Below are 25,765 nucleotides of genomic sequence, written 5' to 3'. Positions count from 1 at the left end.
GGTCCCCTGAGGCTGTCAAGGCTTTTGAGCATCTCAAGGAGAGGTTTAGCTCTGCTCCTGTTTTGATCCAGACAGATGAGACTAAGCACTTTCTGGTAGAGGTGGATGCCTCATCAGAAAGAGTGGGGGCTGTTCTGTCACAGGAAAGAGAGGATGGGGTGCATCCCTGTGCTTTCTTTTCTAAGAAATTTTCGGACGCGGAGCTCAACTACGATGTTGGGAACCGAGAATTGCTGACTATTAAGCTTGCGTTCGAGCATTGGTGACATTTTTTGGAGGGCGCCAGACATCCTATACAAGTCTTTACTCATCATAAGAATATGATCTACCCGGATGCTGCTAAACATTTGAATGCCCGTCAAGCTAGGTGGGCATTGTTTTTTGCCCAGTTCCATTTCTTTGTGACATATATCTCTGGGACAAAGAATGTTAAAGCTGATGCTTTGTGTCGTAGTCTCTCCCCAGCGTTTAATACTGAAAAGGAGGAATCTATTCTGCAGAGAGGGGTGGTGGTGGCAGCATAAGGTTCTGAGTTGGAAAATAGCATTCTTTAAGCCCAGGATGCGGCACCAACTAACACTCCGTATGGGAAATTACTTGTGCCTAAAGCCCTGAGAAGAGCTTTGTTTATGGAATGTCATGAGTCTCGTTTGGCAGGTCATCCAGGGATTGCCGAAACAAGAAATTCGATTGGTCGGAGTTTCTGGGGGCCGGGGTGGCTAAGAGAAATTGTGAAGTGGGTGCGTCAGTGTACCGTGTGCGCTAGGTCTAAGGCTTCTCATGCTCCGGTGGTAGGGTTGCTTTGCCCATTAGAGGTTCCTAGTTCTCCATGGACGCATCTTGCAATGGATTTATTCACTGACCTGTCGGTCTCTGAGGGTTTTTCTGTCATCTGGGTTGTTGTGGACTGATTTAGTAAGATGTGTCATCTGGTCCCGTTCAATAAATTACCCTGCACATTTGTGAAAGAGGTTGTCAGGCCCCATGGTGTTCCCACGGACATTGTCTCTGATAGGGGACCACAGTTTGTGGCTCGCTTTTGGCATGCTTTTGTGACAGAATTAAAGTTCATTTGTCATTTTCGTCGGGTTATCATTTGGACAGACCGAGAGGAAGAACCAGAACGTTGAGCAGGTTTTGAGATGTGGTCGGAATATCTACCATTAGCTGAGTTTGCTCTCAATAATCATACGTCTTCTTTGGCTAGGTGTTCTCCTTTCTTTTGTTGTGCTGGGAAGCATCTATCTTTCTGTCCTTTTTCTAGGATTGGGGCGGCGGTGCCTGAGGTTTTTCTGGAAATTTGGAAAAGGTTTGGACCAGTGTGCACTATAATCTGAAACAGGCTAATAGGAGGTCTAAGAAATATTTTGACAAGAGAAGAAGGGAGGCGAGGTTTGTTGTTGGGGACATGGTTGTCTTCTAGAAATCTGCGTTTGAAGATCCCTTCTAAAACGTTGGGGCCTAAGTTAGTAGGACCCTTCAAAGTGGTTCAGATTGTCAACTCTGCAGCGGTGAGATTAGACATCCCTTCGTCCTGGAAAATTAATTCAGTTTTTCATGTATCTTTGCTGAAGAAAATTGACACGCCAGATAAGGTGACTATGCCGTCTGCTCCTCCAATTGATGAGGACTGCGAGTTTGAGATTTCACGCAGTCTTGATTCCAGGTGGCACAGATGAGGGTTACAGTATCTTGTGTCCTGGAAGGGTTTCGGTCCCGAGGACAATTCCTGGGTGAAATCTGTGGATGTCTCAGCCTCAAGGTTAATTAAGGCTTTTCACAGGAGTTTTCCGAATAAGGCCCGGCCTAGAAGATCTGGGGGATCCTCGGTAAAGGGGGAGGTACTGTTAGAATCTGTTTAGCTTGTGACCATCCGCCATTTTCTTGTGGTGTTATGGCTGCTGGTCTTTTGCCTCTGGTGCTGAGTTTGTCTTGGGTCATGTGATTGTATCACTCTTTATTAACCAGCACCTGCCTCCCAGTCCTTGCTGGACAACAGTGTTAATCAGCTTTAGTTCTGGCTTGGTGCTTTGCTTTGTCTTCTGTGTATGTAATTTGTGCAGTATTGTGACAACTGGCTCTGCTAGTCTTAGTTTCCGTTTTCAGTTGGTTTCTACAGCCTTCTATGTGTTTTCTATTAGGAGGTTACCCGTTTTCGTTCCCAGTCTTTAGATCTTTTAGGGACCCCCTTCCCCCTATCTATAGGTCTTCGCTTGAGATTATCCTAGGATCGTCGGTGGGTCTATTCGCAAGGAATGGGTTGCCCGCTCCATCGTAGGGTATCAGCCTAGGCATAGTGCAGGATCAGTTTTCCCTTTCTACTCTAGTTCTGTGTTGCAGTTCCGTAACACATAGTATATCTCCCCTCCCATATGTTACCAGTGACATTGTCACATATTTACCCCCCCTGCCCAAAGCCAGGGGTTTTGGCACCTTCACTGGCTAAGCAGGGGACTCTGGAAAGGGCTTCTGCTTTTCTATGCAGCTTCCCTGGCCTGTGCTCCACATCTATCACCTAGGACAACACGGCTCCCACCGCGACGTCAGAGGTGTCCGTCTGGAGCACAAACTGTCTGCACAGGGTGAGCGTCATCTCCTGGAATGCCATCTCTGCTTCAGAGGACCACTTGACCATCGACATCCTTGTGCCCTTGAGCAGATCCATCAGGGATGTGGCTATCATGGCAAAATTCGGGATAAATCGCCGATAATATCCCACAATTCCCAGAAACGCTCTAACCTGCTTTTTGGAGCCCGGCTGCAGCCACTTTTGGATTGCCTCCACTTTGTCTATTTGCGGTTTTATCTTGCCTCTTCCAACGATGTAGCCCAAGTGCTTTGCCTCTTCTTTCCCAAGGGCACACTTCTTTGGGTTTATAATAAACTCTAACCACTACGGCGACACAGCCAAACATATGATCACCAAGTGATCCCTTCCACTACCAACATAGACCCAATAGAGAATAAGGAAGGTGCCAATATGTAAAAAGGTATAAATTTATTAAACATACATATTACAGTCTATACCAGCACTAAATGGCAAAAGGTATAAGAATATACATACAATTATGTGACAATACCCTAAAAGATAGGGGGAGAGTAAGGCAGGCTATAAATTAGCGAAAAAACCAAAGAAAGGGGGACCACAATCCTTAGGGTATATACCGCTATATCCAGGATTACACCTTATTATAAACAGTGTGCCATAAGGCCCATATAGGACTATACATGATCAAATACTATCATGGTACAGACAGTCAGTTGCATGTGGTTGTTAAATATAGTAAGCCATTTACCCAAAGATAAAAGCCATGTACCATCAAGTATAGATGTGAAACATACAAAGTGAGGCTAACCACAAAAATGCTAGTATCCCTGTAGGGTGCCTGATTCAGATTATATCCCCATAGATGATCACGTACCAGAGCTCCGTAGTGCACATACAAAGGTAAGATAGTATAGTAGTGGCACACATAATACGCAGCTCATAGGTTACCTGTGGCCATGATATAACCCTGGATGGTGGTCCCGTAGCGCGCCTCGACGCGCGTTTCACTGCCCCCGCAGTTTCGTCACCTAGTACCGTTCTACTAGGCCGACCAATTTCAGGGATCTCCCCAAGCAACCCAGGTTTGCACCAGCCTAGGAAGGGAGTGCACTAATCTGGCCATGACAACCCGGTCAACCATCTGAGCTGGAGTGGAGGATTCCAGTTGCAACCACTTTTGCCCAAGATGCAGCATATCAAGCATTTGGAACTGAGGCGGTTTATCCTCATAATATGCCCAGTGGTGAACCCTTTGTTCTCTCGCTGACGTAGTCACTCCTGCACGTGACAAAATTTCAGGTTTTACCTTGGGTTACTCCTGCACATCCTGTTATGCCAAATCATAAGAGGCTTTAGGGTCTCACCAGCCAAATAGGGGACCAGCACCTCTGCCCACTGCTCTCGTGGTAGCTTCTCATGCTCCGCCACCCACTCAAACACAGTCAAAAATGCCTCCACATCATCACCAGGTTCATTTTTTGCATAGCACATCTTACCGGATTCCAGATGTATGTGTTGTCACCTGGACTTGGGGGAGGGGCTGCCAACCTTCCACAAACTGCCTCTGCCAACAACTTAATCTGCTGCTGGTGTTGCTGTTGCTGCATTTGTTGTATAAGCGGATTACTGGTCTCTTGTTGCCCCGTCTGTTGCTGCTGTAATTGCTGCTGGTGTTGTAGTTGCTGCTGCTGCTGTGCTTGTAACAGATGTTTAAGCAGGTCATCCATATTGCTTGACATATAAGCTGGCTTGTAGCCATCCCACGTATTTGCTGGGAATGCTGCCCGCATTCTCCACCACCTGTGGTAGATTGGCTCACTTGGCTGCATGCGGAGGTAGTCACGGCTACACTTCGGCTTTAAGAACTTCTTTTGTTTTTTTATAGGCAGCATAAACCAAGGTGTAGCAAAGCAAATACAGCCCTCTGAGCAAAACAGGAAAACAAAACAAAATGGTGGCAGAAAACACAGTCCTTCTAGGAGCAGCGTTCCTCCCGCTCAGGGCTAGCAGAACACACACGGCTCAGGTTTTAGCATACACTTTCCTGGAGTGCTTCCTCTCCAGGCACACGCTGAACACTGCAGCCTTTGGAAGCCAAGTACTTAAGCGCCAGACCATGTTACTTCTATATCACATGACTGACCACATGATTGTGACATCACACCGGTCCTGTCAGAACACGTGGCTCTGCAGGTGGAGTCTGGCTGTGTCTGACTGTCGGCTCCCATTCCTGCAGCTGCACCATCATGTGCAGGTGCTTTACCTTGCAGGCACATTTTAGAATGTTTGTTGTCTGTGGCTGGTGCAGGAGTGATTCGAACCCTTTGGTAGTGTGATCATTGGCCATGTGTTTCTGTACAAATTTTATCTGTTATATCGATTTTAATGGAGTCGATTTTAAAGATTTTGATGCTGGAAACCTTTCCTATCAACTTCATATTCAGGATACGTCTCTACGCTTTTTTCATGCACCGCACCAGAATTTTGCAATCTTATATACTTAGAAACTGACTACTTCCAAAAATGGGAGCTAAAATGTCAGCAGTACAGTGACTGCTGAAGACATTGACTGCAGCGGTCACTTGCTAGATGCGCAGGAGTACTGCTTCGTTTTTTGCACGTGCTCGACCAACGCTCTATTCATTCCCTATGGGGAGAAAGCTTAGTACGACTCCTCTCCAATGGAAATTGAATTGAGAAGCGATCGTTCTGATGATCAATGGTGTCCCACATCAATATATTGATGAGATATTGATTTGGCTTTTATCCTAAGTCATATTGCACGACTCGTTAAAGGGTTGATTGTGACTTGTAGGATCACTACTTCCAACAGGTGGCACTATAGAGTTTAAGTCCTCTTTTTCTCAGAGGAGGCAATTTGTATATACCACATCAATATAGAATTTATCACTAAACCTGTGGGGCAGAGCTCGTCTCCTACACACAGCTTATAGTTTACAGTCGATTTGACATTTTATGTTGGTTTTGGTTAGCTTCCATTAAACAACTGTAGTCTCTTCGAAACACAAACGATTTATTTATCTAATTCTGCCCAAGGCTAAAACATATTACTTCATGTCCAAATTACTATTTATATTTATAATTTTTTTAATAAAAGAAAGACTTTCAGAGAATGGTAATTAGCAAACTTTCCCACATCTTTGTGTCCTTAGCATGGAATGCTCCATCATGTACAGAGATGAATGAATATAAACATTTGTCAGGCTGAGATAATGCCTCTTGACATTGAGCAGACTGCTAGAAGATAATGTGTCAGCCATAATTGGTTACACTAATTACTTGTCTTCCTTACAAACAGCCATTCCAAAAGTCCACAACTCAGAAGTGTCTCAAACATGTTGTGTCGAGTGACTCTATGCGTTGTTACATTGCTTGCGTTCCTCCTGGAGGACATCTGCCCTTCTGAGTCCGAGAACCGATCAGCTTCAGATGTTTGTTCAACGCACACAATTCTGCCTGGACCCAAAGGTGAGATAATGACTTTTATGTTTGACTGATGCGTACTGTATATGTGATCCGTTGCATTGATTTCACAACCCAAACTATTTATACTGTCAGGTAGCTGAGAGATTTCCTTTATAAGGAAAGTTGCACTGTACCTAAGGCCAGGGTTACCAGATCATCTTGTCTTATGGAAATTAATAATAATAATCTTTATTTTTATATAGCGCTAACATATTCCGCAGCGCTTTACAGTTTACACACATTATCATCGTTGGGGCTCACAATCTAAATTCCCTATCGGTATGTTTTTGGAATCTGGGAGGAATTCGGAGTACCGTGCTGCCCATACTCAAAATTGATGATATATAGAATATGTATAAAATACTTTATTGTATTCTTTTTATACTCCTAGCATACCTTGTATACAATAGATCTGAGTTTGTCATTTGGTGTAATCACATGATTGATATAGGGATAAGATTCAAGATTGGGTCTATGCCCTGGGGTAGAAGAACTGAGCTATGACTCTGATCGCAGCTCATGACTACCTGTCCTCGCTGAAGCCATTTTTTGGACACATCTTCATGACATGTCTCTTTAACTACAGAATCTGGAGTTTCGAGAGCTGAGTCTCCAGAAAGTCTTTTTTATTCTTTATCTCTATTAAGGGCATTTCCCTCAGCTAGCCAAACTCTGCTTTACACTGCTAAAAGCAATCACTCTGAAACAGTTGCTTGTGGATGGGCTTGGGCATTGACTTATAGTGTAGCTATCGCTACTAGGTGGCACTTTTCTTTCTTTCTGCATTCATTTATTCAACATAGCAATGCCAATTAGACAGTCAAACCCTGATGAGGGGCATGTACCCTGAAACAGCTATCTGTAATTGGCTCTCTGGCTTGGCTATCACCTATCCTTGGTAAAGTTCAAAGTATTCTTAATGGGACAGACTTTGATTTACGGGGTAGCTACTTCTACTTTGTGGCACTTAAAAGGTTTTCTCTTCTTTAGTTTTTTTTCTAAATGTTATCCCATTTAGACAGCCATATTCTGCTCTACATTGATGAGGGGCAAAACCCCCCAAACAGTTGTCTGTAGACAGATGTCTTCATTGGCTATTAGCTATCCCTAGTCATGTTCTAAAGGTTTTTGATGGGTTGGACATTTTTTTTAAGCAGCTACCTTCACTATGTGTCATTTACAAGGTTTTAGTTTTTCTTTAATTTTGCATACTTTTGTCCCATTGAGCATTGCCACTCAGACAGACAAATTCTGCTCTTCACTGATGAGGGGTAAGTTCCCCCAAACAGGTGTCTGTGGATGATGGTCTGAATTGGCTATCAGCTGTTAAAAAAGGGTGCCTCAATCAGTCAACTAAAAACTGCTCTGCATTGATGAGGGGCAACCAGAATGAAACCTGTTATGATTAGGTAATTCAGTACCACAATGAACATAGAAGTCAGAGCACATACAGTGACCTGACAATAACCCAAAAACATAGAACGAGCTCTGAGACGTGGGAACTCTGCTGACCACAATCCCTAATCCTCTCCAACCACACTAGAGGCAGCCGTGGATTGCGCCTAACGCTCCCTATGCAACTTGGCACAGCCTGAGAAACTAACTAGCCTGAAGATAGAAAATAAGCCTACCTTGCCTCAGAGAAATACCCCAAAGGAAAAGGCAGCCCCCCACATATAATGACTGTGAGTTAAGATGAAAAGAAAAACGTAGAGATGAAATAGATTTAGCAAAGTGAGGCCCGACTTTCTGAACAGAGCGAGGATAGGAAAGGTAACTTTGCGGTCAACACAAAACCCTACAAACAACCACGCAAAGGGGGCAAAAAGACCCTCCGTACCGACTAACGGCACGGAGGTACACCCTCTGCGTCTCAGAGCTTCCAGCAAGCAAGAAAAACCAAATAAGCAAGCTGGACAGAAAAAACAGCAAACAAAAATAACACAAGAGCAACTTAGCTATGCAGAGCAGCAGGCCACAGGAATGATCCAGTAGGAAGCAAGTCCAATACTAGAACATTAACTGGAGGCCAGGATCAAAGCACTAGGTGGAGTTAAATAGAGCAGCACCTAACGACTTAACATCAACACCTGAGGAAGGAAACTCAGAAGCCGCAGTACCACTCTCCTACACCAACGGAAGCTCATAGAGAGAATCAGCCGAAGTACCACTTGTGACCACAGGAGGGAGCTCTGCCACAGAATTCACAACAGTACCCCCCCCTTGAGGAGGGGTCACCGAACCCTCACCAGAGCCCCCAGGACGACCAGGATGAGCCATATGAAAGGCACGAACAAGATCGGTAGCATGGACATCAGAGGCAAAGACCCAGGAATTATCTTCCTGAGCATAACCCTTCCACTTAACCAGATACTGGAGTTTCCGTCTCGAAACACGAGAATCCAAAATCTTCTCCACAATAAACTCCAACTCCCCCTTCACCAAAACCGGGGCAGGAGGATCAGCAGATGGAACCATAGGTGCCACGTATCTCCGCAACAATGACCTATGGAATACATTATGGATGGAGAAAGAGTCTGGAAGGGTCAGACGAAAAGACACAGGATTAAGAACCTCAGAAATACTATACGGACCAATGGAACGAGGTTTAAACTTAGGAGAGGAAAGCTTCATAGGAATATGACAAGAAGACAACCAAACCAAATCCCCAACACGAAGTCGGGGACTCACACAGCGTCTGCGATTAGCGAAACGTTGAGCCTTCTCCTGGGACAAGGTCAAATTGTCCACTACATGAGTCCAAATCTGCTGCAACCTGTCCACCACAGTATCCACACCAGGACAGTCCGAAGACTCAACCTGCCCTGAAGAGAAACGAGGATGGAACCCAGAGTTGCAGAAAAACGGCGAAACCAAGGTAGCCGAGCTGGCCCGATTATTAAGGGCGAACTCAGCCAAAGGCAAAAAGGACACCCAGTCATCCTGATCAGCAGAAACAAAGCATCTCAGATATGTTTCCAAGGTCTGATTGGTTCGTTCGGTCTGGCCATTAGTCTGAGGATGGAAAGCCGAAGAAAAAGACAAGTCAATGCCCATCCTAGCACAAAAAGCTCGCCAAAACCTTGAAACAAACTGGGAACCTCTGTCAGAAACGATTTTCTCTGGAATGCCATGTAAACGAACCACATGCTGGAAGAACAATGGCACCAAATCAGAGGAGGAAGGTAATTTAGACAAGGGTACCAAATGGACCATCTTAGAGAAGCGATCACAAACCACCCAAATGACTGACATTTTTTGAGAGACGGGAAGATCTGAAATAAAATATATAGAGATATGTGTCCAAGGCCTCTTCGGGACCGGCAAGGGCAAAAGCAACCCACTGGCACGAGAACAGCAGGGCTTAGCACGAGCACAAATCCCACAGGACTGCACAAAAGAACGCACATCCCGCGACAAAGATGGCCACCAAAAGGATCTAACCACTAACTCTCTGGTACCAAAGATTCCAGGATGACCAGCCAACACCGAACAATGAACCTCAGAGATAACTTTATTGGTCCACCTATCAGGGACAAACAGTTTCTCCGCTGGGCAACAATCAGGTTTATTAGCCTGAAATTTTTGCAGCACCCGCCGCAAATCAGGGGAGATGGCAGACACAATTACTCCCTCTTTGAGAATACCCGCCGGCTCAGATAAACCCGGAGAGTCGGGCACAAAACTCCTAGACAGGGCATCCGCCTTCACATTTTTAGAGCCCGAAAGGTACGAAACCACAAAGTCAAAACGGGCGAAAAACAGCGACCAACGAGCCTGTCTAGGATTCAACCGCTTGGCAGACTCGAGATAAGTCAAGTTCTTATGATCAGTCAAGACCACCACGCGATGCTTAGATCCTTCAAGCCAATGACGCCACTCCTCGAATGCCCACTTCATAGCCAGCAACTCTCGATTGCCAACATCATAATTTCGCTCAGCAGGCGAAAACTTCCTGGAAAAGAAGGCGCATGGTTTCATCACCGAGCAATCAGAACTTCTCTGCGACAAAACAGCCCCCGCTCCAATTTCAGAAGCATCAACCTCGACCTGGAACGGAAGCGAAACATCTGGTTGACACAACACAGGGGCAGAAGAAAAACGACGCTTCAACTCTTGAAAAGCTTCCACAGCAGCAGAAGACCAATTGACCACATCAGCACCCTTCTTGGTCAAATCGGTCAATGGTTTAGCAATACTAGAAAAATTGCAGATGAAGCGACGATAAAAATTAGCAAAGCCCAGGAACTTTTGCAGACTTTTCAGAGATGTCGGCTGAGTCCAATCATGGATGGCCTGGACCTTAACAGGGTCCATCTCGATAGTAGAAGGGGAAAAAATGAACCCCAAAAATGAAACCTTCTGAACACCAAAGAGACACTTTGATCCCTTCACAAACAAAGAATTAGCACGCAGGACCTGAAACACAGTTCTGACCTGCTTCACATGAGACTCCCAATCATCCGAGAAGACCAAAATATCATCCAAGTATACAATCAGGAATTTATCCAGGTACTCTCGGAAGATGTCATGCATAAAGGACTGAAACACTGATGGAGCATTGGCAAGTCCGAATGGCATTACTAGGTACTCAAAATGGCCCTCGGGCATATTAAATGCAGTTTTCCATTCATCGCCTCGCTTAATACGCACAAGATTATACGCACCACGAAGATCTATCTTGGTGAACCAACTAGCCCCCTTAATCCGAGCAAACAAATCAGATAATAGCGGCAAGGGGTACTGAAATTTAGCCGTGATCTTATTTAGAAGGCGGTAATCTATACAAGGTCTCAGCGAACCATCCTTCTTGGCCACAAAAAAGAACCCCGCTCCCAATGGCGACGATGACGGGCGAATATGCCCCTTCTCCAAGGACTCCTTCACGTAACTCCGCATAGCGGCGTGCTCAGGCACAGATAAATTAAACAGTCGACCTTTTGGGAATTTACTACCAGGAATCAAATCGATAGCACAATCACAATCCCTATGCGGAGGTAGGGTATCGGACTTGGGCTCATCAAATACATCCCGGTAATCAGACAAGAACTCTGGGACCTCAGAAGGGGTGGATGACGAAATAGACAGAAATGGGACATCACCATGTACCCCCTGACAACCCCAGCTGGACACAGACATGGATTTCCAATCTAATACTGGATTATGGACTTGTAGCCATGGCAACCCCAACACGACCACATCATGCAGATTATGCAACACCAGAAAGCGAATAACCTCCTGATGTGCAGGAGCCATGCACATGGTCAGCTGGGTCCAGTACTGAGGCTTATTCTTGGCCAAAGGCGTAGCATCAATTCCTCTCAATGGAATAGGACACTGCAAGGGCTCCAAGAAAAACCCACAACACCTAGCATACTCCAAGTCCATCAAATTCAGGGCAGTGCCTGAATCCACAAATGCCATGACAGAATAAGAAGACAAAGAGCAGATCAAGGTAACGGACAAAAGAAATTTTGACTGTACCGTACCAATGGTGGCAGACCTAGCGAACCACTTAGTGCGCTTAGGACAATCAGAGATAGCATGAGTGGAATCACCACAGTAGAAACACAGCCCATTCTGACGTCTGTGTTCTTGCCGTTCAACTCTGGTCAAAGTCCTATCGCACTGCATAGGCTCAGGTTTATGCTCAGATAATACCGCCAAATGGTGCACAGATTTACGCTCACGCAAGCGTCGACCGATCTGAATGGCCAAAGACAGACTCATTCAGACCAGCAGGCATAGGAAATCCCACCATGACATCCTTAAGGGCTTCAGAGAGACCCTTTCTGAAAATAGCTGCGAGCGCACTTTCATTCCACTGAGTGAGTACGGACTACTTTCTAAATTTCTGACAATATACCTCTATCTCATCCTGACCCTGACACAGAGCCAGCAAATTTTTCTCTGCCTGATCCACCGAATTAGGTTCATCGTACAGCAATCCGAGCGCCTGGAAAAACGCATCAATATTACATAATGCAGGATCTCCTGGCGCAAGAGAAAATGCCCAATCCTGAGGGTCGCCACGTAAAAAAGAAATAATGATCCTAACTTGTTGAACTGGGTCACCAGAGAAGCGAGGTTTCAAAGTCAGAAATAGTTTACAATTATTTTTGAAACTCAGAAATTTAGTTCTATCTCCAAAAAACAAATCAGGAATAGGAATTCTTGGTTCTAACATAGAATTCTGAACCACAAAGTCTTGAATATTTTGTACTCTTGCCGTGAGCTGATCCACACATGAAGACAGACCTTTAATGTCCATCGCTACACCTGTGTCCTGAACCACCCAAATGTCTAGGGGAAAAAAAAGGCAAAACACAGTGCAAAGAAAAAAAATGGTCTCAGAACTTCTTTTTTCCCTCTATTGAGAATCATTAGTACTTTTGGCCTCCAGTACTGTTATGATTAGGTAATTCAGTACCACAATGGACATAGAAGTCAGAGCACATACAGTGACCTGACAATAACCCAAAAACATAGAACGAGCTCTGAGACGTGGGAACTCTGCTGACCGCAATCCCTAATCCTCTCCAACCACACTAGAGGCAGCCGTGGATTGCGCCTAACGCTCCCTATGCAACTCGACACAGCCTGAGAAACTAGCTAGCCTGAAGATAGAAAATAAGCCTACCTTGCCTCAGAGAAATACCCCAAAGGAAAAGGCAGCCCCCCACATATAATGACTGTGAGTTATGATGAAAAGACAAACGTAGAGATGAAATAGATTTAGCAAAGTGAGGCCCGACTTTCTGAACAGAGCGAGGATAGGAAAGGTAACTTTGCGGTCAACACAAAACCCTACAAACAACCACGCAAAGGGGGCAAAAAGACCCTCCGTACCGACTAACGGCACGGAGGTACACCCTCTGCGTCCCAGAGCTTCCAGCAAGCAAGAAAAACCAAATAAGCAAGCTGGACAGAAAAAACAGCAAACAAAAATAACACAAGAGCAACTTAGCTATGCAGAGCAGCAGGCCACAGGAACGATCCAGGAGGAAGCAAGTCCAATACTAGAACATTGACTGGAGGCCAGGATCAAAGCACTAGGTGGAGTTAAATAGAGCAGCACCTAACGACTTAACCTCAAAACCTGAGGAAGGAAACTCAGAAGCCGCAGTACCACTCTCCTCCACCAACGGAAGCTCATAGAGAGAATCAGCCGAAGTACCACTTGTGACCACAGGAGGGAGCTCTGCCACAGAATTCACAACAGAAACCGATGTCTGTAGTTGAGTTCTTGGCTTGGCTAATATCTCTGGTCAGGTTGCAAAACTTGTCAAACGGTTAGAAATTGGCTTAAGGGGTATGTACCTCTACTAGGTGGCACTTACAAGTTTTCTTTTGTTCTGCAAGACAGCTACAATGCATTCCTTGCCTCTGGAATGATGACATCCCCTGTGGAGACCATAATACATTGAGCCACCAATACTTTTACGCTGGGAAATAAAGTTGTGAAGAGATTTATGGAAATAAATGACATGTTTTTTAAACAAATGGACCCAGCACATAACTGTGAATATACTAGTGCCATTTGCTCCCACTCACATACGAGTCAATGCCCTACAGGACTTCCTCAGGACCAATTGCATATCGAGAAAGGCAGGTTCCCTGGGTGTCTGGATTGTTTTCTTAGTTTTATAATGAGGGCATTGCTTTGTTATTTTAGGTTTTAGGTTTCCCATGTTGTTTTGTAAGTGGTTGGACTGGCACTCAGTATTTAATTTCCGAGGAAGAACAATACCTCAGAACTTATCCCGTATTTTCATAATGGGAGTCCAGACCAATATATCCCCTGACCTTATATAATGTTTCCAACTTTACGAAAAACAAAATGGTAGTAAAAATAGAAGTTTACAGTAAAATAACACTAAAATGTACTGAACTTAAAAAAAATCACCATTTCACCTTGGCCTCCATGGTGACTTTTGGTTGTGCGGTGATCAATAGTAAAACTGAAATGCATCTTAATGTTTCTCATGTTCTAGAGAGCCACCCATGGTTCTCATGGGTGGCTCTTTAAAACATCTCCATAGACAAACAATAAGGTAATACGAAAATTAGTTTTCCAAAACAAGATGTAATGATGTTCCCAAGTTACTTTTCTTGAAGATAACCCTATTCTTGTAGTAATTAATGCCCCACATCAATAGTTTCTCTCTCTAGAAATCCTCTGTAACATTTATAATAGTGGCCTTATAGATTCTTAAAAGAAAACATATATTAAAATTAAAGGGGGTTGAACTTTTTATCTTTAACAGATGTGATGAGAAAATGATTTTGATGTTCTTAGCAATATATAAGTATTAAACCCAGATGATTCAGTTCAAAGCAAATCAAATTTGCTCCAGATTTTACACAAAAAAATCATTCTTGTCAGAGCATATTTTTTTATCCACTTCTGAATGTCAGTGGACATTTTACTGGATTATAAAGATCTAGGGAGGGAGTAAAACAATATACATCCCCAGCCCAAACGTGCCCCTTTGCGCTGCCCAGTTTCGTACCGGTTGACTTCTTTGTTCTAATCACCGATGGAGTCTTCACCGACCATCTTATCATCTTCTGGTGCCTAGCATCTAAGACATATCCTGCAGTGACTAGGAATTAATGTCATAAAGTAGCTTGGCATACACCATGTAACATCGGTCATCTTGTAACTAAATGATGTGCTGTTCTAGTCTACACTGGAGATTGGTGATAAGCGAGCACTAAAATATTTGGGTGCTCGTTGCTCAAGTTGAGCAAATCGGACTGCTTGGGTGCTCGAGATGAGTTTAATGGAAGTCAATGGGAAACTCAACCATTTTTCAGGTGCCCCCCTCCTCCTGGAGGTCTGGAGGGGGGGGGGTCTAAAAATTGCTGAAAAATATGGAAACAGCACTGAAATGGCATGGTAACAGCACGGTGAAGATCCCTGGAAGCATCTCTGAATCCCAGGTTGGTGCTGAGAACGATGTTGTAAAAGAATTACGCCACTTTTATGGACTGACATTTAAACCTACAAAACCACACTAAAAATGGATTTGAGTGGAAAATAAATAAATAAACATTTTGCCAGGATAATGACTTGCATATAAGGCAAAATAAATAAAAGAAAAAAAATGCTCCTCCATACCTTGGGCTATGCTCACACGCTGTGTTTTTGCTGCGTTTTTGCACATTGCATTTCTTTCAATGATGAAAAAAAATGTTCAACAGTGAATGTAATTGTATCATTTTAATACCTTATCTGGGTATGCGGTGTGTGAGACATGATCAGACACATTGAATCTCACATTTTTTTTTCAGGGCCATCACTATTTGTAGAGGGCCACCAGGTGGCCCTTTCTATTGCTAGAGGGCCAACAGGTGTCTTGTGGACAGATGAAACCAAGATACAGTTTTTTGGTAAAGCACATAATTCTACTATTTACTGTAAATGGAATGAGGCCTACAAATAAAAGAACACAGTAGTTACAGTCAAATATGGTGGAGGTTCAAAGATACTTTGAGGTTGTCTTGCTGCCTATGGCCCTGGGTGCCTTGGCTGTGTGCAAGGCATCAAGAAATGTGAAGATTCCCAAACGATTTTGGGTCGCAATGCAGTTCCTGGGGTCAGAAAGCTGGGTTTGCATCATAGATCATGGGTGTTCCAGCAGGACAATGATCCCACTCACACTTCAAGAACCACCCAGAAGTAGATGGAAAAAAGCACTGGAGAGTTCAAAAGTGATCATTCCAGCTGCAGTAGCGTAAAGTCTCCGACTACCTCTTGCATACAGATACTAGAGAGAAGCTGTGAAAGGACACATTAAATCAGTTAATTTTACCTACTTTGATGAATTTCTGTGTAGAGAACACCGTAAAAAACATGAACCAGTCAATGAGCGCATGGAAAGAAACAGCAGCAAGGCTTAGATGCCTGTCATACGCTATTCCTTCTGCCACATCTTACCATAGATGAATTGCAGATAAAAGCGGTATTATTGTGAAATATAGAAGGGATATGAATCGGCCCTGAAATTTTTTTTTTTGTACTTGGCATCAACAAACTCTGTAGTAACAAAAGTAACACTGCCAGCTTTGATGAATTTCTAAGTGCAGATCACAGTAAAAATCGGCATGAATCAGTCAATGAGCACATGGAAAGAACCAGCAACAAGGCTTAGAATTTATAAGAAAATAATCCCTGACTAGATGCCTATTATACACTACTAGATGGTGGCCCGATTCTAACGCATCGGGTATTCTAGAATATGCATGTCCACGCAGTATATTGCCCAGCCACGTAGTATATTGCCCAGCCACGTAGTATATTGCCCAGCTACGTAGTATATTGGCCAGTGATGTAGTATATTGCCCAGCCACATAGTATATTACCCAGCCATGTAGTATATTGCCCAGTCACGTAATATATTGCCCAGCCACGTAGTATATTGCCCAGCTACGTAGTATATTGGCCAGTGAAGTAGTATATTGCCCAGCCACATAGTATATTGCCCAGCCACGTAGTATATTGCCCAGCCACGTAGTATATTGCCCAGATACGTAGTATATTGGCCAGTGACGTAGTATATTGCCCAGCCACATAGTATATTACCCAGCCACGTAGTATATTGCCCAGTCACGTAGTATATTGCCCAGCCACGTAGTATATTGCCCAGCTACGTAGTATATTGGCCAGTGACGTAGTATATTGCCCAGCCACATAGTATATTACCCAGCCACGTAGTATATTGCCCAGTCACGTAGTATATTGCCCAGCCACGTAGTATATTGCCCAGCCACGTAGTATATTGCCCAGCTACGTAGTACATTGGCCAGTGACATAGTATATTGGCCAGTGACGTAGTATATTGCCCAGCCACGTAGTATATTACCCAGCCACGTAGTATATTGCCCAGTCACGTAGTATATTGCCCAGCCACGTAGTATATTGCCCAGCTACGTAGTATACAGCACAGAGCCACATAATATATTGCCCAGCCACGTAGTATATTGCCCAGTCACATAGTATATTGCCCAGTCACATAGTATATTGCCCAGTCACATAGTATATTGCCCAGTGATGTAGTATATTGCCCAGCCACGTAGTATATTGCCCAGCCATGTAGTATACAGCACAGAGCCACGTAGTATACAGCACAGAGCCACGTAGTATACAGCACAGACACATAGTATATTGGCCAGTCACGTAGTATATTGCCCAGCCACATATGTAACAGGTTAAAAAATAAACATACTCACCTTCTGAAGAGCCCTTGTAGTCCTGTCGTCTGTGTGCGGTGCACGCAGCAGCTTCCGGTCCCAGGTTTGGTATGAGCACAGGACCTGTGATGACATCGCGGTCACATGACAGTGACGTCATGGCAGGTTCTTCTCGCATAGCATCCTTAGCACTGGAACCTGCCGCTTGCACTGCCGAGCACAGGACGACACGTCGGAGGGTGAGAATATGTGAGGGTGAGAGAATGTTGCCGCCGGACTGCGCCCGTGGCTGATTGGTCGTGGCAATGGTCGTGGGTGTTTTGCCACGACCAATAAGCGACTTGGATTTCCATGACAGACAGAGGCCGTGACCAATGAATATCTGTGACAGAAAGACAGACAGAAAGACAGACAGACGGAAGTGACCCTTAGACAATTATGTAGTGGATACCTACTGTTATGATCCGGTGACCTTGGAGCAGCATGAAAACTTTCACTGGAGTAGGTGGTAACTATACTGACCGCAAATCTTGATCTTAACATCGCAACTAGAAGTAGCCGTGGGGTGTGCCTAACAAAACCTAGACACCTCGACACAGCCGGAGGACTAAATACCCCTATAGATGGAAATAGTAATTCTACCTTGCCTCAGAGCAGAACCCCAAAGGATAGGCAGCCCCCCACAAATATTGGCTGTGAGTAGGAGAGGAAGGACACACACACAGGCAGAAAACAGGATTTAGCACAAGAGGCCACTTTAGCTAAAATAGGAAAGGATAGGACAGAGTACTGTGCGGTCAGTATTAAAACCCTTCCAAAAATATCCACAGCAGATTATACAAAAAATTCCTCCATCTAACTAAAGACGTGGAACGTATATCTGCAACTCCAGAGACTCCTACACTCAGAGCAGGAATACAATCAAAAACAAGCGCTGTGTGCCATAGAAAAAGAAACAGACACTTATATTTGCTGAATTGGCAGCTAAGCAGGAGAAGCCAGACAGAGATCCAACACTTCCCAAGAAACATTGACAACTGGCAAGGACTAATGAGTCCTGCAAACCTAAATACCCCAGTCAGAATTGCAATCAGCAGATACACCTGTCCAGGACTGCAGCCCAGGGACAACTGCATTACCACCTACAACCACCGGAGGGAGCCCAAAAGCAGAATTCACAACAAACTACTGCCACATCTCACCCTACACGAATTTCAGATAAAAGCAGTATTATTGTAGAATATAGAAAGGATTTTAACAGACAATCCCCACATGTTCATTGGCTGTCAAACATGTGAGGCGGGGACTCATGTTTATGCTCGAACATTCAAAAAATACTTGCCGAATAACGAGCATCCCGGGTACACTGATGCTCGAGCGAGTAACGAGTAGTGATGAGAACACTCTCTCATCTGGAAACATAAAAAATGCTGGCTCACAGAAGATCTCAAAGATGGCACAGTGAAGATTTCATCAGTGACCAGACCTGAGAGAAGAATAATGTACATTTGGTGCAATGCAAATCAAATTTCCTGGCCAATTGTATTCAGACCGGACAGTCAGTGTTCGGTTTTGAACACCAAACACAGACTTTCTGCTGAAGTCCGGTGCAGTGTTCTGGGTAAAGAAGGAGAGCATGATAGAGAGAGTGATTGTGACAATCTGACTGCACTCTGATGTAATCTGAGCGCAGTCCTATAGTGACCGTGAGGACGGAAGACTGAGACAATCTGACTGCACTCTGATGAAATCTGAGCGCAGTCCTATAGTGACCGTGAGGACGGAAGACTGTGACAATCTGACTGCACTCTGATGAAATCTGAGCGCAGTCCTATAGTGACCGTGAGGACGGAAGAACCGGACAGAGAGTGGACCCTCTGGGTCACGGTACTGATACACCCAGGGGCGAGCGAACCAGAGATGACAACCCCTATACAGGGATAGTTGGGGAGTAGGCCCGAGGGGAACAATACCGCAACAGCTGGCACCAAGAGGGACGGCTCTGGAAAGGACAGAAGGGAAGGATGGAAGTGGAAGAGAAATCCTGGGAATGAAAGTAACAGGGAGAGGGGAGGAAGGGACGAACCAAGGGAGACAGGCTGGGAAAACGTAGGGAAGACAGGAGGAGAATGAGCCTGAGAAAACGGACTAGACTGGAGCAGAAAAGGATCTGAACCAGACAGGGCCAAACGAAGGTACAAACTGCACACAACAATCAGGCACCTCCATTATGGAGGCGAGGCCTGATATAGCCCAAAGAAGTACCTGATTGGAGGAGACAGGAGCAGGGAGGGTCCGAAATGGTTAACTGGAGGAAGAAGTGCACGCCCGCGTCCTAAGGCGCATGTGTGGAGCAGGTACAGGACGGGAGGGAAGAGGGGCGCGCACCCCACGCCGAAATCCCCGAGCAGCAGGAAGAGGACGCGGGGAACCGGCGTGACACTGAGAGCGGCGAGGAGAAATGGAGAGAGCGGGACTGATAGGAGAAGCGGCCGCAGCGTCAGAGGAGGCCGGTATGACAGTACCCCCCCTCCTAAGACTCCCCCCTCCGAGACTGGCTGTGAATCTTCTCAGAATCCGTGGAGCATTAACGTTCTCCCTAGGCTCCCACGACCTCTCAGGACCAAACCCCTTCCAATCAATAAGATAGAAGACCCTTCCTCTAACCCTCTTCATGGCCAGAATATCCTTTACTTCAAAATCATTGTCAATGCTAAAGGGCTGAGGGGAGTCCATGGGTGCAGGAGAGAATCGATTAAGAATGAGAGGTTTCAAGAGCGAGACATGGAAGACGTTAGGGACTCGGAGAGAAGCCGGCAATCTCAATCTATAGGCCACGTTGTTAATACGTCCCAAAATCTCGAAGGGACCGATGTATCGAGGACCCAACTTGTAGGAAGGAATCTTCAAGCGAATGTGTTTAGTTGAAAGCCAGACCTTGTCACCAGGATGATACGGTGGAAGATCCCTCCTCCTTTTGTCGGCGTGTCTCTTCATCTGGGCTGCAGTCCGAACGAGAGCCTCCTTGGTCTCTCTCCAAATTTGGGAAAATTCAGAAGAAAAAGCGTCTGCTGCAGGCACTCCAGAAGGGGAAGACATAGGAAGAGGTATTCCCGGGTTCAGACCAGAAACCACAAAGAATGGAGATTTAGAAGTTGCCCCACTAGGATGATTATTATGGGCAAACTCAGCCCAAGGAAGAAGAGTTACCCAGTCATCATGATGAGCGTTGGTAAAATTGCGGAGGTAGGAGGTCAAGATTTGATTTATCCGTTCCACTTGCCCGTTGGTCTGAGGATAATAGGCGGAGGAGAAATCCAGCGAAATGCCCAAGAGCTTACAAAGTGCTCTCCAGAACTTGGAGGTAAATTGGACCCCTCGATCCGACACAATTCGCTGAGGAAGTCCATGTAATCTGAAGATCTGATGGATGAAAATTCTTGCCAATTCTGGAGCCGAGGGTAATCCAGGCAATGTTACGAAATGGGCCATCTTGGAGAACCGATCCACCACCACCAGGATGGTTGTGCATCCAGAGGAACGAGGCAAATCTGTAACGAAATCCATAGCTATTTGTTGCCAAGGGGCCTCGGGGATGGGTAACGGATGCAGGAGACCATAAGGTAGCTCTCTAGGTACTTTGTTTTTAGCACAAGTCGTGCAGGAGGCCACAAAATCCGAAGTATCTTGTCGGAGAGACGGCCACCAATAGTACCGGGAGAGAAGAGCGAGAGTCTTCTTGGTGCCAACATGTCCAGCAACTTTGGAAGAATGTCCCCAATGCAATACCTCTGTTCTCTTGTCACACGGGACAAAAGTTCTGCCAGGGGGAACAGAGAGGAGGTTAGAGGGAGCCACCATGATGATTTTGGCAGGATCAATAATATGTGAAGGACCTTCTTCTGTCTCGGGAGATTGCAAGGATCGGGAAAGTGCATTCCCTTTAGAATTCTTATCTCCGGGGTCGAAAATGAAGCTTAAAATCAAAACGAGAAAAGAACAAAGACCATCTGGCCTGTCTGGAATTAAGTCTTTGGGCGGATTGAATGTAAGCCAAGTTTTTGTGGTCTGTGAAAATTTTAAAGGGATGAATGGCCCCTTTCCAAGAGATAACGCCACTCCTGTAGAGCCATCTTTATAGCTAGTAATTCTCGATCTCCAATTGAATAATTGCATTCCGCGGGCGAAAATGACTTCGAGAAGAACCCACAAGGAACCAGACGACCGGAGAGAGATCTTTGGGAGAGAGTTGCCCCAGCACCCGAAGAGGAGGCATCCACTTGGATGATGGATGGAGAAATCACCAACCACACAACTGAAGAACCGATATCAAATCTTTGTAGAGGATGAAGATGGCACACCTAAGGATGAAACAATACCAGCAAGCAAAAAAGAAAAGGGCACACAGCAACAAGTGACAGCAAAAAGTACAGCCAAGAAGCAACGAAGAGTGGTGGTGGTGGGAGACTCACTACTGAGAGGCACAGAAGCAGCCATCTGCAGACCGGACATAACTGCAAGAGAAGTATGCTGCCTTCCAGGTGCGATGATCAAGGATGTGACCGATAGGATACCAAAGCTCTTCAGCTCCAAGGACGTCCACCCATTTCTTCTGATACATGTTGGCACCAATGACACGGCAAGGAAGGACCTACCGACAATCTGCAAAGACTTTGAAGAGTTGGGGAAGAAAGTAAAGGAACTGGATGCACAGGTAGTTTTTTCTTCTATCCTTCCAGTAGACGGGCATGGCACCAGGAGATGGAACAGGATCCTTGATGCAAACAACTGGCTAAGACGATGGTGCAGACAACAAGGATTCGGATTCCTGGACCACGGTGTGAATTACTGGTACGATGGACTCCTCGCCAGAGACGGACTACACCTCAACAAACCTGGGAAACACACATTCGCCAGAAGACTCGCTACACTCATCAGGAGGGCGTTAAACTAGAAGAAGAGGGGACGGGAAGAAAAACATTAGACTTGAACAAAGAAGACACAGGAAAACATACTCAGAAGGGAGGTAAGAACATTTCTAAAACAATCCACAGCGAGGAGATTGGAACAAAACAAAATCCTCTAAACTGCATGCTCGCAAACGCCAGAAGCCTGACAAACAAGATGGAAGAACTAGAAGCAGAAATATCTACAGGTAACTTTGACATAGTGGGAATAACCGAGACATGGTTAGATGAAAGCTATGACTGGGCAGTTAACTTACAGGGTTACAGTCTGTTTAGAAAGGGTCGTAAAAATCGGAGAGGAGGAGGGGTTTGTCTCTATGTAAAGTCTTGTCTAAAGTCCACTTTAAGGGAGGATATTAGCGAAGGAAATGAGGATGTCGAGTCCATATGGGTCGAAATTCATGGAGGGAAAAATGGTAACAAAATTCTCATTGGGGTCTGTTACAAACCCCCAAATATAACAGAAACCATGGAAAGTCTACTTCTAAAGCAGATAGATGAAGCTGCAAACCATAATAAGGTCCTGGTTATGGGGGACTTTAACTACCCGGATATTAACTGGGAAACAGAAACCTGTGAAACCCATAAAGGCAACAGGTTTCTGCTAATAACCAAGAAAAATTATCTTTCACAATTGGTGCAGAATCCAACCAGAGGAGCAGCACTTTTAGACCTAATACTATCTAATAGACCTGACAGAATAACAAATCTGCAGGTGGTTGGGCATCTAGGAAATAGCGACCACAATATTGTACAGTTTCACCTGTCTTTCACTAGGGGGACTTGTCAGGGAGTCACAAAAACACTGAACTTTAGGAAGGCAAAGTTTGACCAGCTTAGAGATGCCCTTAATCTGGTAGACTGGGACAATATCCTCAGAAATAAGAATACAGAGAATAAATGCGAAATGTTTAAGAACATCCTAAATAGGCAGTGTAAGCGGTTTATACCTTGTGGGAATAAAAGGACTAGAAATAGGAAAAACCCAAGGTGGCTAAACAAAGAAGTAAGACAGGCAACTAACAGTAAAAAGAAAGCATTTGCACTACTAAAGCAGGATGGCACCATTGAAGCTCTAAAAAACTATAGGGAGAAAAATACTTTATCTAAAAAACTAATTAAAGCTGCCAAAAAGGAAACAGAGAAGCACATTGCTAAGGAGAGTAAAACTAATCCCAAACTGTTCTTCAACTATATCAATAGTAAAAGAATAAAAACTGAAAATGTAGGCCCCTTAAAAAATAGTGAGGAAAGAATGGTTGTAGATGACGAGGAAAAAGCAAACATATTAAACACCTTCTTCTCCACGGTATTCACGGTGGAAAATGAAATGCTTGGTGACATCCCAAGAAACAATGAAAACCCTATATTAAGGGTCACCAATCTAACCCAAGAAGAGGTGCGAAACCGGCTAAATAAGATTAAAATAGATAAATCTCCGGGTCCGGATGGCATACACCCACGAGAACTAAGTAATGTAATAGATAAACCATTATTTCTTATTTTTAGGGACTCTATAGCGACAGGGTCTGTTCCGCAGGACTGGCGCATAGCAAATGTGGTGCCAATATTCAAAAAGGGCTCTAAAAGTGAACCTGGAAATTATAGGCCAGTAAGTCTAACCTCTATTGTTGGTAAAATATTTGAAGGGTTTCTGAAGGATGTTATTCTGGATTATCTCAATGAGAATAACTGTTTAACTCCATATCAGCATGGGTTTATGAGAAATCGCTCCTGTCAAACCAATTTAATCAGTTTTTATGAAGAGGTAAGCTATAGACTGGACCACGGTGAGTCATTGGACGTGGTATATCTCGATTTTTCCAAAGCGTTTGATACCGTGCCGCACAAGAGGTTGGTACACAAAATGAGAATGCTTGGTCTGGGGGAAATTGTGTGTAAATGGGTTAGTAACTGGCTTAGTGATAGAAAGCAGAGGGTGGTTATAAATGGTATAGTCTCTAACTGGGTCGCTGTGACCAGTGGGGTACCGCAGGGGTCAGTATTGGGACCTGTTCTCTTCAACATATTCATTAATGATCTGGTAGAAGGTTTACACAGTAAAATATCGATATTTGCAGATGATACAAAACTATGTAAAGCAGTTAATACAAGAGAAGATAGTATTCTGCTACAGATGGATCTGGATAAGTTGGAAACTTGGGCTGAAAGGTGGCAGATGAGGTTTAACAATGATAAATGTAAGGTTATACACATGGGAAGAAGGAATCAATATCACCATTACACACTGAATGGGAAACCACTGGGTAAATCTGACAGGGAGAAGGACTTGGGGATCCTAGTTAATGATAAACTTACCTGGAGCAGCCAGTGCCAGGCAGCAGCTGCCAAGGCAAACAGGATCATGGGGTGCATTAAAAGAGTTCTGGATACACATGATGAGAGCATTATACTGCCTCTGTACAAATCCCTAGTTAGACCGCACATGGAGTACTGTGTCCAGTTTTGGGCACCGGTGCTCAGGAAGGATATAATGGAACTAGAGAGAGTACAAAGGAGGGCAACAAAATTAATAAAGGGGATGGGAGAACTACAATACCCAGATAGATTAGCGAAATTAGGATTATTTAGTCTAGAAAAAAGACGACTGAGGGGCGATCTAATAACCATGTATAAGTATATAAGGGGACAATACAAATATCTCGCTGAGGATCTGTTTATACCAAGGAAGGTGACGGGCACAAGGGGGCATTCTTTGCGTCTGGAGGAGAGAAGGTTTTTCCACCAACATAGAAGAGGATTCTTTACTGTTAGGGCAGTGAGAATCTGGAATTGCTTGCCTGAGGAGGTGGTGATGGCGAACTCAGTTGAGGGGTTCAAGAGAGGCCTGGATGTCTTCCTGGAGCAGAACAATATTGTATCATACAATTATTAGGTTCTGTAGAAAGACGTAGATCTGGGGATTTATTATGATGGAATATAGGCTGAACTGGATGGACAAATGTCTTTTTTCGGCCTTACTAACTATGTTACTATGTTACTATGTTACTTCAAGGATGAAAGGCCTGCTGGCCACAGGCCGATGAAGAACAGGAGCAGATGTGAAGGCCCTTTTTAGGGAGAGAAAGGCGTCTTCTGCCTCCGGAGGCCAAACATTGTGAACCGCTCCTTTCCGGGTAAGAGCGGCGAGAGGCTTGGTCACAGAAGAGAAATGCGGAATGAATTGTCTATAGTAGTTAGCGAAGCCCAAAAATCGTTGGATGGCCTTCACTCCAATAGGACGAGGCCACTTAAGTACAGCAGATAGTTTCTCAGGATCTATCTCCAACCCCATGTCAGAAATAATATATCCCGAGAAAGGCAAAGAAGTCTGTTCAAACAAACACTTCTCGATCTTTGCGTAGAGGCGATTCTCCCGAAGACGCTGTAGAACCAGACGAACACTTCTGTGAGAGGACAAGTCGGGTGAAAAAATAAGGATGTCGTCAAGATACACCACCACACAAGAATACAGTAGATCACGGAAGATCTCATTCACAAATTCCTGGAAGACCGCTGGAGCGTTACAGAGACCAAAGGGCATGACCAGGTATTCATAGTGGCCATC

At 44.7% G+C, this 25,765-nt stretch overlaps 1 protein-coding gene across 1 annotated transcript in view; it reads left to right on the top strand.

The window, feature by feature from the left end:
• Positions 1-25,765, top strand: part of COLEC10 (collectin subfamily member 10) — a 121,173-nt gene that overhangs the window by 41,416 nt on the left and 53,992 nt on the right. Inside the window, exon 2 of the mRNA XM_069731827.1 lies at positions 5,868-6,037. Coding sequence (XP_069587928.1) covers positions 5,905-6,037 — 133 coding nt within the window. The 5' untranslated portion in view covers positions 5,868-5,904. The remainder of the gene's footprint in view (positions 1-5,867; positions 6,038-25,765) is intronic.

The sequence above is a fragment of the Ranitomeya imitator genome, chromosome 6, assembly GCF_032444005.1.
Source record: "Ranitomeya imitator isolate aRanImi1 chromosome 6, aRanImi1.pri, whole genome shotgun sequence".
Taxonomy (NCBI): Eukaryota; Metazoa; Chordata; class Amphibia; order Anura; family Dendrobatidae; genus Ranitomeya; species Ranitomeya imitator.
Note: the sequence above shows the minus strand (reverse complement) of the source record. Positions and strands in the feature narration are given on the sequence as shown.